The sequence below is a fragment of the Cantharellus anzutake genome, assembly GCF_015039405.1.
Source record: "Cantharellus anzutake strain C23 chromosome Unknown EI90scaffold_2, whole genome shotgun sequence".
Classification (NCBI taxonomy): Eukaryota; Fungi; Basidiomycota; class Agaricomycetes; order Cantharellales; family Hydnaceae; genus Cantharellus; species Cantharellus anzutake.
In genome coordinates, this window is record NW_024066952.1 from 1,656,697 (window position 1) to 1,667,211 (window position 10,515).

A 10,515-nucleotide genomic window follows, 5' to 3' on the forward strand; every position below is an offset into this window, starting at 1 on the left:
ATGAATGAGTGAAATATGAAGTGCAGAGTAACCAGGTACCAGCATTTCCGCCATCTAGCCTTCTGATGGCACAAGAACACATACACATCGTGGATGCTGCATGCTAGAGTCCAAGACCACTATTGTCAAAGACTTAATGGCGCTGCTACTTCCTCTCCTGGATCTGGCCCATTGAGACCATCAGGATAGTCGAATCAGGGTGCCAAACCGCACGCTCCTCCGTGTCCGAATAGTTATTTCCTCCCGATCGCATTCCTTTTTACGAGGTTGCGTTTGCAACAATACATGTCAGGGGGCCGACTGGGATTGTTGGCCGTTTGTCATCTAAGTCTATGCATTCAGTGATCGACCGCCCTGGTAAATCGACACGTTATTCATCAAGCTACCATCACAGTCCCCTAATACGGGTTCCTAATACGTGGTCATTCATGGCATGCAAATCCTGCTTCAGCGCAGAGAATAGCACTGGTGTGGCCCAAGGTTGGTTCGTCTTCAAAGTAGCGTAGAATCATTGTCGGTCTACACTTCTCGACGAAGAGATTGCCGCTCTGATCATTGTCGTTGCGGTCATTACGGAGGACGAACGATGCTGAGGTATTGCAGGCCAGGTGTAACCGAAAGTGACTGCCGGCTAGCGAGTAAGAACTGTAAAGTACGCGGAGTCTTAGGCACCGCCAAAGTGGACGCTCCCTGGAGTCCCATGAGGGCCCGCTTCTGTGGAGTAAGACGAAGGATGGTTCATGAGCCTTGCCCATGGTGGGTTGTCACTGTCACAGCCTTCGCGAGGAGGATCGCCTGAGATCAGGAATGCGTCGAAATTGGAAGGGATAGGGACAGACGCTTGTGCCATGGTTGATTGTGATTCGTTCTCTAATTGAACAGAGCGCTCTGGTGGATGGTCACCCCGAAGCGCATCCTGAGAAAAAGCACGCTGGTAATCATGAAAAGATGGTTGTAGGGCAGAATTAGAAGTGGAGGGAACACCGGGAAGTATTGCCTGCCCTTCGTGAAGATGGTAGTCATTCGGTATGAGGAAAACGTGGGGTTGCGAATGAATAAGGCCAGAACTTTGCCGTGAGATACTACACTGAGAAACGACGGGGGGTGGTCTGACCAAGTGTCCATGAGACGGGACGGACGCCGGCGCCAAGCTTAGATGCGAGTGGTAGTCTAACCGGGGCAGTGCTACAGGCGTAAAATTGACAGGCATTGCTTGTGGTTGTTGGCTCCCCTTTTGGAGGTAAGGGTTGCTTGGGACAGCATTGAAATTTGAGAGAGTTGAGTTCGAACTGACTTCTGAGAACCCATCTGATGGGGCAGCTGGAGGGCCCGGGGGCCCGACTGACCCCTCATAGGACACAAAAGGGGTTTGCGCGGGGATGGGTGACAAGTCATACCTCGATTGGCTGGAGTATTGCAGCGGAAGGAGGTTGCCTATTGACCGTCGGACTGACGCACGCGGATGAGTGTGAAAAGGAGGGTGTGGTGCGGCAACAGGGGCGGAGGGTTTGTTTATAGGCTGTTGCACACCCTGGCGCCCTTCGTGAAAGGGATTTGAAGCTACAACGTTACGGCTGGGTTCTGAACCACTATCCGACCCTGAGCGAAGCGCGTCCGGGACTTGTTTGAAGGTCGCATATCCTGGTTGGCTAGGGTCACGTAGCGGAAGGAAATTGCGCTGCGATTGTTTGGGAAGCGCACGCGGATGACCAGAAACCGGTGGACGTGGCATAGAAGCAGGAGTGGAGGGTTCATGAACACGTGTTACCGACCGCTGGTGTTCAGTGCTGTGATTCCCTTCGCGAGGACAAGCGTTGCCTCGAAAAGAGTCGGGATTTGAGCGCACAAAGCGAGAGCTTGGACCTGCGACACCAGGAACAAGAGAAGGAAAACTGGCCGGAGGTGAGCTGTCTGACCAAGTGTGGATAGATGCTTGCGTAGAGGCCGGACGTGTGCCATAACCCAAGTGACCAGGGTGATTAAGGAGAAGGCTACTGTGTAGAGAAGAATTGTATTGATGGGTATAAAGAGGTGGATGTAGCTGGTGCACATCACCGCATGTCGATTGTGCAGATGCACGTTGACGGTTACGGGGTGAGCCTCGTGCGGGATTAGTAATGCTGGCTCCTGTAAGTCAACGAGAGCTAAAGGCGTGCAACATTTGACAGCTAGAACAAAGGCTCACGCCTAGTGACTATCATCGCGGGCTTCATCAGCGTCGCCTTGATATAAGAGATGAATTCTTTATCCTGGCGTCCAGCCGAAAGAGTTAGCAGTCGAGTACTAGGGATGTGGACTACGGCAGCGTACCCTATGCCACCTTCGTCGCTCCTCTCCGTATCCTTTACAGCTCCAGAGTCTCTCACTACATCGGTCACACGGCCCTTTCCCATCCAGATTCATTGAGCATCCTTCATGGGTCACATTAAGTCCAAGCATTGAGAGGCAGTAGGTTGGAAGATCCTACCTTGCTTCGAGACTCTACATGGCCAACAACCAGGAATGCCAAGGCGTGGCATTTGAACGCAAGAATCAGATGATGTAGGCGTCCCCTTGATGATTGTCGCGTTCCGTTTGGTCCGGTAGAAAGAAGGGAGATTTCAAAGATAGGTGTAGACTAGCTAGCGTTAGCTTGATATACGAGCGTGAAAACGGGGCGCCCACCATCTTATGACAAAACCATGCGGTCGCCATGCAGATATGCGCTAAATTCGACATCCCAAGTGAACAGAGCGCGCATGAGAAAATGGAGGCAGCCAATGGGCTAGTCGGTCTGGAACCACAGTGTACAATCACTATGCAGACGTGATGGTCACGCACACCGCGCACGCATAGCTTCTCGTTGGCGGAGAGGAGGGAGGGATGGCAGCCAGCGGCGCACAGATTTGGGTCAAGCAACTACAAGCAGCTAAGTCCCTCCTTGTGGTAGGTTGTTGCTGCAAAGATCGTCCAGGAAAAGCTGAAGCGTTCTCGCCGCCTCATTAGTCCCTATTTGGGCACTGAGGTTCACGTGAACTTGCGTCACTGACATGACTTATGTTCGGAGACGGCCGAAGGGAGGACTCAACATGCAAGGTGATCCAACCTTGGTGTGACGAGACGCAGCGGCGCTCACGACGTGACAACTTGGGATTGCGTGGGAGCATTGACGTCTCAGCCCGTCCGTGGGTCGTTCGGCGACGAGGCCCTACGTTGGAGACAGCGATGACATTGAAACAAACTAGCTCTCCATTATTAAAGGAACTGTGGGCGCTATGAGACAGCGAGGGAGTTTCATAGCTCCAGAATAGGTCAAGGGCCACTCTAGCATAACAAGGGGGGGCAAAGGACTCACATCCGAAGCTGCGACAATACCCAGATCCACAACCCAAACATAGAAAACCCCTCCCTTCTAAAAGCATGGATGGAGAAAATTAACCCAGTCCTTAGCCTACAAGCTGATAAGGAGGGCGAAAGCCAAGAAAGCCAACCACCTCGCTGGAGAGGGCCCGATGGATATCCCAACAACAGAAGAATCTGGGCTGCATTAAGGACTACCCTCCAAATATGAGGAACCCCCCCCGGAAAACAGTACTGGGGGCCCACAAATGCCGAGGAAGATACAATGCCTAGAAGAACCCCCGACTGCAACAAGCTGGAAATACCCTTCGAATGTGAGATGAACATGACCTTAACGATCCGGAAGACCGATGTATCGGCGAACGCAAGGAAATACGCTTGCCAAGAAACCTAGCATAATCGACGTCCTGGGCTGCCCCGCTCACGACCCCGAAAGTCACCAAGGGGAGGGTAAGAAAGGGGGAAGCTAGGCAATACCCGATGCTCATGGTCGCAGGAGCAGGAATTCGAGATGGAAACGTAGAGTTGACCTCACCCTGGCCTCCCCTACCGCCAGCGAAGCCATAAATATGATGATCAAAGCCATCATAAGCTAAGACAGTGCCCTAACCACACGCAAAGGGGCAGTCTCTGAAAAAATAGTACTAAGAGCCTGGAGCAGCACCTTGGTAAGCGAGGACGTCCTCCCGCGGTACTGGCTAAGGATCGCGGGGGTTTTGGTGGGTATGCCGGTGGTCGTGAGTCCCACCAGCGGCAAGTGGCCGTGAGTACGCAAGGAATTTCCCTGTTTGGCGCAGTCCCGACCAAAGCGCCCTTGAAAAGTCTACCCATCCCCCCATCCCCCCACCGCGAACCCCCCCAACAAGCCGCCAAGCGGGGTAAGTCCCATCCAAAAAAAGGCCTAGGCGAAGGAGGACGGGCAATCCAACATAGATGAGCGTCTGTATGCAGATCTGGAGCACGCAGGACAATGGGAATGGAAATAGAAATTAGTTGCGTGTCTGGAATCTCCAAGATCTTTTATGAACATGCAACATACCAGGGCTGCTTTGAGGCCTGTGGCTCTTAGACGGAAAAGTTGGGGGCGAGAACGGCAAGCATATGTTGAAAGGATGTCCTCAACAACTTGAAAGAGGGGAGAAGGTTAGAAGGTATGCAACAACGGTGTTTTATACTTATTGCTGTCTTGACACGCTTGCGCCATTCATTCTGCATCTCAGTCAATTGGACGCGGACAAAATGAATGGGCGTAAGCGTATCAAGGCAGCCGTCAATTGAGAAATCGAGATGAGAATATTGAATTGACACCGATTGATTTCAATCAGATCGTGTCATCCGGGATGTGCCGGGCGGAAGCTTTTTGAATTTACATTCTTCAACGTGGCCAATCACTGACATATGCCTGAGTTTTTGGGCAACGAGGCTACAATTGAAATACCCCTCCAGCTTGATGCGTGAGCGCACGCGCAATTCATGATAAGCTAGGGTAGCTTGGCCGAGGATTCCATAACCTAATTGAATGTGTGATACAATCAGCCATGTGTTGGGACCCTCACGTGTCAGCACTAACAGCACCCAGCCACGAGGCTGCCAGCAGCTCACCCTTTCATGGGAAGATGAATGGGAAGCTCGGACACATGTACCTCTTAGAGGCAAAGTATCCACGCCATCACCACGAGGCATGCGTCTCCGTAAGCGCACGCATGGTGCGGGCCACCGCAAACCCGTGTGCGGGCTGTTCGGGGCATTGGGTTGGCATGATTTGAGTAATTGGAGCTCTTGAACATATAACGAGCTTTTCATTTCGATTCGCGAAGAACACTTGCCCTATAAAGCTGGAACGAAACATTATGTGACTTATTTGAATTGTGAGAGTTAGTTTTTGCACTGGTGAAACCTACCGGCTTTATATCCTTTACAGGAAGTCTAGATTGATTCTCCGTGTCGCGACGCCGACAAGTATATGTTCTCAGTACAGATGAAGGTGGAAACTTTTGACCCGCTCCTTATATTCAACCGACAACTTCTACTGACGCCTTCGTACACTATGTGCTCGGCATTGGGCTCTCATGTTTGGCAGCAGAAAGTTCTCAGCCTGCTCTAATCTAATCAGCCCGGAGCATGCCCAGTTCAACATGTCCACAGGATGTTGTTGCCTCACACTTCAAGCGGTTTGTATCTATAGTGTCTACACACTTTGAAACGGATTCACGCGATCGGCATTCTGTGCCCGGAACCGGTTACATAGTGTCGAAGACCGCGGCCGATTCGACTTTATCATTGTGGCTCGACACCAGTTGTAGCGCCCGGCAATTACTGGATCACAAATAGTGAACTGTTTACTTTATAGCCGAACACCACGTACTGCACACTTCCTCTTCTCTCATATTGCCTTCGACGAGATTCCCACTGCGATATCGCTGGCCTCCTCCCGCCAACCGGTGCTCGTGCACTGAACGCGTTCATGTCGTCAAAATAGGGATGTTAGAGTGACGAGAGATACGTGCGCGAGTTCAATCCCTCATCATAGCCAAGGCGGTACACCCAAAGTGCCATCTGTGCCATTGCCTCCCATGGCAAGCACGACACGTCGAAAGCATTGGGCCCTCGTTGCAAGTGGATTCGCAACAGAATCTTCCGGGGTTCAGGGTTAGCGCCGAGAGGATCAGACGCGGTTTTGACCGTGGTTTACAACATGTTCGTGCACGACTTGCATTTCGTTAGTGTCAAGCAAACATACTAAATTATTTATGTACCACCCCATCTCAGACCAGCATCTCGTCGGGGCTGAGGTGGGTGAAAGGGAGAATTTTCATACTTATCTGCAGTCCGCGGTTAAACTCTCTAAATCTGTAGATTTCGAACCGAACCTTGTCTACCGAGAGCTCTAGTGAAGGAAAAGAACGTCCAGATGGAGGATGGTCGGGCAAAGGTGTCGTTTGGCCAACGTCCAAGTGCATGACTCCTTTCTACTCAACCTGCCAGAGGGTGACTATTTGCAGTTGGCAGCTTGCTCGAGAGAACTGCCAACAAAGATGTCTTCCAGACCTTCCGCCCCGGAAGGGGCCACGTGTCTACACCAAATCGAAATCTTCCGGGAGGTCGAGGTCCTCCGCATGCCCAACTATCATCACAATGGAAAGATAGACGGGATCCCGCGGTAGACGCACCCAGTACTGAGAATACGATGAGCTGCTTGGTAATATCAAGAGCCATTACCTTGCGCTCGACTTCAAGTGCGGCCCACCGGACGCGAGAACAAGCATCATCCTCCTTGAACCGTAGACTGAACGAGTGGATCCCCGAGATGAACTAAGCAGGAGGTGACAGTGGAAAGAAGTGTGTGCTGCAAGGGGGAATCAAGCCGAAGCAGATGGAATGACAGGTGGCCTCGCCTTCCGACGTTTAAATATTGCCGAACTACCACCAAGGCAGTCCTGAGGCCTCAGGAAATGGTTGTAACGCGTAGAATGACACATGGGCAAAGCGCTTTGGGTTGGGTCACCAACAAAAATAAATTTCTTGAACAAGCGAGGGCGGAAGAGTGGCGGGTGCTGCGTTATTATATAAGCAGCGATAATTCACCTCGCAAAAAAGCCCCACCTCGCAGCTCACTTACTTGCTGAACTATTGGGAATCTCGGTGCCGCTCCTCCGGCGCTGCTCCATTATTATCACCCACTTTTGACTCTAACACTGTTATTTCAACCTCGCATCACCAAGTAGTACGCGCATGCTCACGCACGCACGCAGACCACGCACGCCCCACGCCTTGATCACACCTTCCCGCCCGGTGATTTAATCTAGTCTATTACGACACATTTGGGAACGGGAGGCCGGAGCAAGTTGGTCTCCGGATTGGATGTCGGCCGTCCACGGGCGTTATTAATATGTTCTACCCTGCAGCAATGACTCATACCGCCTAGTAGTGCCTGAGGTTGCCTTCTTGCAAAGGGGTAAACCCCATCTCCATTGTACCGAGCTAGTTGTGTAGCTTTCTTTCTTTTATCTTAATCTTCTATCTACATAAATTTTCTGAGCCCCCCAGTCACCGACAGTATGGAAGGCCACTGCTGTTAGATTTCCATCCTAGGGTTTGCACACGTTTCCAGCAGTACATTTCACTGTTGTCGATCCAATCGCAAACATTATTAGGCATATATATATATATACGTCCATGAAGACAATTAGACAAGTAGTGTAAATGGGAATATGAACGATCATCCATATAGTTTAATGGAAGACTTTCACGGTCTCCTCGAGAGGCTTAAAGTCCTTTTCAGGTGCCTTCCAGCCTTCAGCAGGAACTCCAACCGGCTGCTGAGAAATCAAACCTATATAAACCACTCGTTAGCAATCCCGAACATCTTCCAATGAGAACTCCGAAAAAAAAAATTGTACTTACTCCACTCTTGGGGTATGTTATACACTTTCTTGACTTCTACCTCGATCAGGTTAGAGTAATGTTGCAAGCTAGCACCAAGTCCTTCCTTCTCTAAGGCAACCCAAACATTGGATTGGAGCATCCCGCTGGATTGCTGGGCCCATGGCACGAAGTTTTCTGCGTATGTTTTGTACTGTTCTTCGAGTTCCTTGACAACTTTTGTGTCGATGAAATACAGGATCGTGAGATAACCCGCCTATAGTAAGGGAATGGGAGAGTAAGTCCTGTGGTTGTGTGGGAACGGGAAAAGGAAGGGACAACTAACCTGGAAGGAACGCACTTTCCCCACCGTTCCTTCGAATTGCTCTGGAGGAAGTATTTTCTTTAAAGACTTGGCGACGATGCCCCAAAGCCTCATGTGGTTCTCTCCAAAGAGGACAACGGCGCGGTTCGATTGAGAATTAAACGAAGTGGGGGTGTGTAAGACTGCATCGACGACGCAAGTGAATAAATCGGGTCATCCTGATGCGACGAAGAGATGTTGACATACCAGCATGCTGAACTATCTCTACAACACGTTCATTCGGTATTGAGGACTTCCTCGTCAGGGCGTATACACTCCGACGTTCAGCAATAGCATCGAGGAACCTATCAGCTGGTCCCCCGACTGGTTTGACTCGTGTCGTCGCAGCGGTTTGGTCTTTGACAGATTTGGTCGAGGGGCCCCCAGAACATCGCTTCCAATTAGGCATTTTCAGCTACGACTTGTCGAGGATGATGTGAGGCTAAGGATATGAACTTAAAAGCTTGAGAGGGGTCACTGGCTTGGCTGACCGGAGAGACCTCGAATCTACTCACCTTATATATGCCATCGATTCCTATGCGATTCCCTTAGAAGCTTACAATCTACGACGTGCATTGCCTGGATGATTTGGTGGCCAAACAGTAATGGAATTCAGTTCTTACCTAAAGTCTTTCACATCACCATTTGGACTTGGCTTGAGATTGAATTGACAAATACTTGCTGACACTCAATCTATAAGGAAAATGACATAATCGCTCTTACGTGATGTGTTCTTTGCACTGGTATGAAATCTAACATTTGTCTCTTGGTTCCCAACCCTAGCCCGAGCCCCGAGCGGCCCCGCGCTCTGGAAAGCGATAGGCCCCTACAAGCCCATCCTGGTGCATCTTACCACCCCCATGCGAAGACCTGTCTACGCCTCTTCATACCACACTGCTACACACCACACTGCCCCCCGGGGAACTAGACGAGGCCCCGTTCTCAATGATCTATCCTCTGCGCAGGAAGTTCCAATCAAAACTCTCTTGTCCTTGAATTTGTATGGTAAGTCCAGAGCTGATCACTTGGAGAAGGAGCTTCGCACTCTGAGAAAGACCAACTCTTTTGGCCCCTCTCACCTCTTGGAGCAACTGGATGAAGAGAGGAAAAAAAAAGAGGCCTATCGACCATTGAATAAGATCTTTGAAAGCATCGTCGGGCTCGCCGGCATCCCAACCACAGTCATACCCATCTAAGAGGCCCGAAAAAGCACCCTAAGGCCAAGAAGGCCTTCGAGGGCCTCAAGACCCTTAGGGCTCATGGGTCCCCCAACTCCGCTCCATATCCATGACAGCCCCATCGGTTCATTCCCCTTCATGATCTAAAGTCTATGTGGTGGGTTGCTGTCCAGACCACCACCTATCGCGTTCCGACTCCCCTGCGAAAGAAAGACTTGAACGAATTGTCATGGGAGATCTTCCCGCCTCAGCTCAACCCTCCGCGCCACAACATCTTTAGGTACAAGAATCTATAGCCCACTATTGCATGGATTGCGAACTATCGTTTGCTCAGAGGGGGTCCTGACGGTTTCCTGAGGAAATTTTCAAGAGGAAGAGCAAAGCAGCAGACTCCAATCCCTATCCGCTCATGGGTGAGCTGGTACGGCTTTGCCATCTGCTACCCTTCGAGACATGCCGTGACCTATTACTTTTGTTGCTCTCAAACAAGCCGAAGGGCATCTCAACCCAGCCGAAAAGAGATAATACAAGCGACGAACAGCTTAAAGCGGATGTCAAGCTGCGAAGCTATAGGTGGTGGTGGTGGTGGATCCCTTTTATTACCCCCGTGGCCTCGTTGTGTCATGGCAGTGCGGCTTCCCCATCTGATACACAGTGGCGTACAGGAGGGGATCATCTCTACATGGTAGGGTTACTCTGGAAATCCATTGCTTTGCAGACGTATTGTGGGACTTTGCCTTCTCCTACCGACCGCACGCTTACATAACGACTGGTGGAAAACGATAGCTGGGATGCTGTTGATTGTGCATATTGCCCAACAAAGAAGCGGCACGCCGATCTATGCGGACTATCCATGATATGAACGCCCGTCCAGCGTTTCCGAGTGCCCAATAGAAGCTGGACTCAACTCTTTCGAAGCGGAGGGCTTGTCGAGATTTTTACAATAATTCATAAGTTTTTCGATCCTTGCTTCAGTATCGATTTAGGTAACAAAATCAAAGGGGTCTCTTCCCCAGCGAACTCGGCGCGTCCATATATAATCTATAAAGTGATATGATTGATTTACCTCTCCAAACTATACATTTGTACAAAAAAAAACTACTGTAAACAATGCATTCCGGAACGAGCAAGTTGTGGTGTTGTAAACGAGAAAGGACATCTAAGTTTTTTTCCTTTCTCTGGGTATGACGAGCATTGAAAATGGCCATTTCGAGAAACGGACAACGAAGAGCTGTGGTTTGTACGACACGACACGAGACGCCACTCTCTTGT

The 10,515-nt window shown here is 50.5% G+C and overlaps 4 protein-coding genes across 4 annotated transcripts; 1 reads left to right on the forward strand and 3 right to left on the reverse strand.

Annotated features, from left to right (window-relative positions):
- Positions 1-376: 376 nt before the first annotated feature.
- On the reverse strand, positions 377-2,858 carry EI90DRAFT_828791 (uncharacterized protein). Its single transcript, XM_039068115.1, has 5 exons — positions 2,665-2,858; positions 2,468-2,617; positions 2,311-2,411; positions 2,186-2,249; positions 377-2,127 (listed from the first exon to the last, which is right to left on the reverse strand). The coding sequence occupies exons 2-5, from the start codon at positions 2,517-2,519 to the stop codon at positions 665-667; spliced, it is 1,680 nt and encodes a 559-aa protein (XP_038923543.1). The 5' UTR covers positions 2,520-2,617; positions 2,665-2,858; the 3' UTR covers positions 377-664.
- A 303-nt stretch (positions 2,859-3,161) lies between these two features.
- Positions 3,162-4,164, reverse strand: EI90DRAFT_3031350 (uncharacterized protein). Its single transcript, XM_039058310.1, has 2 exons — positions 3,335-4,164; positions 3,162-3,279 (listed from the first exon to the last, which is right to left on the reverse strand). Exon 1 carries the CDS (start codon positions 3,825-3,827, stop codon positions 3,609-3,611), a length of 219 nt encoding a protein of 72 aa, XP_038923544.1. The 5' UTR covers positions 3,828-4,164; the 3' UTR covers positions 3,162-3,279; positions 3,335-3,608.
- A 1,748-nt stretch (positions 4,165-5,912) lies between these two features.
- EI90DRAFT_3285116 (uncharacterized protein) lies at positions 5,913-6,655 on the forward strand (the record flags this gene model as incomplete). The annotated part of the gene is made up of 4 exons (XM_039066952.1): positions 5,913-5,988; positions 6,109-6,131; positions 6,196-6,293; positions 6,349-6,655. 4 exons carry the CDS (start codon positions 5,913-5,915, stop codon positions 6,653-6,655), a joined length of 504 nt encoding a protein of 167 aa, XP_038923545.1.
- An 861-nt stretch (positions 6,656-7,516) lies between these two features.
- On the reverse strand, positions 7,517-8,665 carry EI90DRAFT_3031359 (uncharacterized protein). Its single transcript, XM_039058311.1, has 5 exons — positions 8,581-8,665; positions 8,273-8,528; positions 8,048-8,208; positions 7,744-7,978; positions 7,517-7,672 (listed from the first exon to the last, which is right to left on the reverse strand). Exons 2-5 carry the CDS (start codon positions 8,472-8,474, stop codon positions 7,572-7,574), a joined length of 699 nt encoding a protein of 232 aa, XP_038923546.1. The 5' UTR covers positions 8,475-8,528; positions 8,581-8,665; the 3' UTR covers positions 7,517-7,571.
- Positions 8,666-10,515: the final 1,850 nt, after the last annotated feature.

Excerpts from the sequence above, each read along its gene's own strand:
- EI90DRAFT_3031359 (XM_039058311.1), bottom strand. The coding sequence starts at position 8,474 with ATGCCTAATTGGAAGCGATGTTCTGGGGGCCCCTCGACCAAATCTGTC. Across the intron at positions 8,209-8,272 it reads AGAGATAGTTCAGCATGCTG|TCTTACACACCCCCACTTCG; the intron begins GTATGTCAACAT and ends TCGTCGATGCAG. Across the intron at positions 7,673-7,743 it reads TAACATACCCCAAGAGTGGA|GTTTGATTTCTCAGCAGCCG; the intron begins GTAAGTACAATT and ends TGGTTTATATAG.
- EI90DRAFT_3031350 (XM_039058310.1), bottom strand. The coding sequence starts at position 3,827 with ATGAGCATCGGGTATTGCCTAGCTTCCCCCTTTCTTACCCTCCCCTTG.
- EI90DRAFT_828791 (XM_039068115.1), bottom strand. The coding sequence starts at position 2,519 with ATGCCACGCCTTGGCATTCCTGGTTGTTGGCCATGTAGAGTCTCGAAG. Across the intron at positions 2,412-2,467 it reads ATGTAGAGTCTCGAAGCAAG|GATGCTCAATGAATCTGGAT; the intron begins GTAGGATCTTCC and ends TGACCCATGAAG. Across the intron at positions 2,250-2,310 it reads AGCGACGAAGGTGGCATAGG|GATAAAGAATTCATCTCTTA; the intron begins GTACGCTGCCGT and ends GCTGGACGCCAG.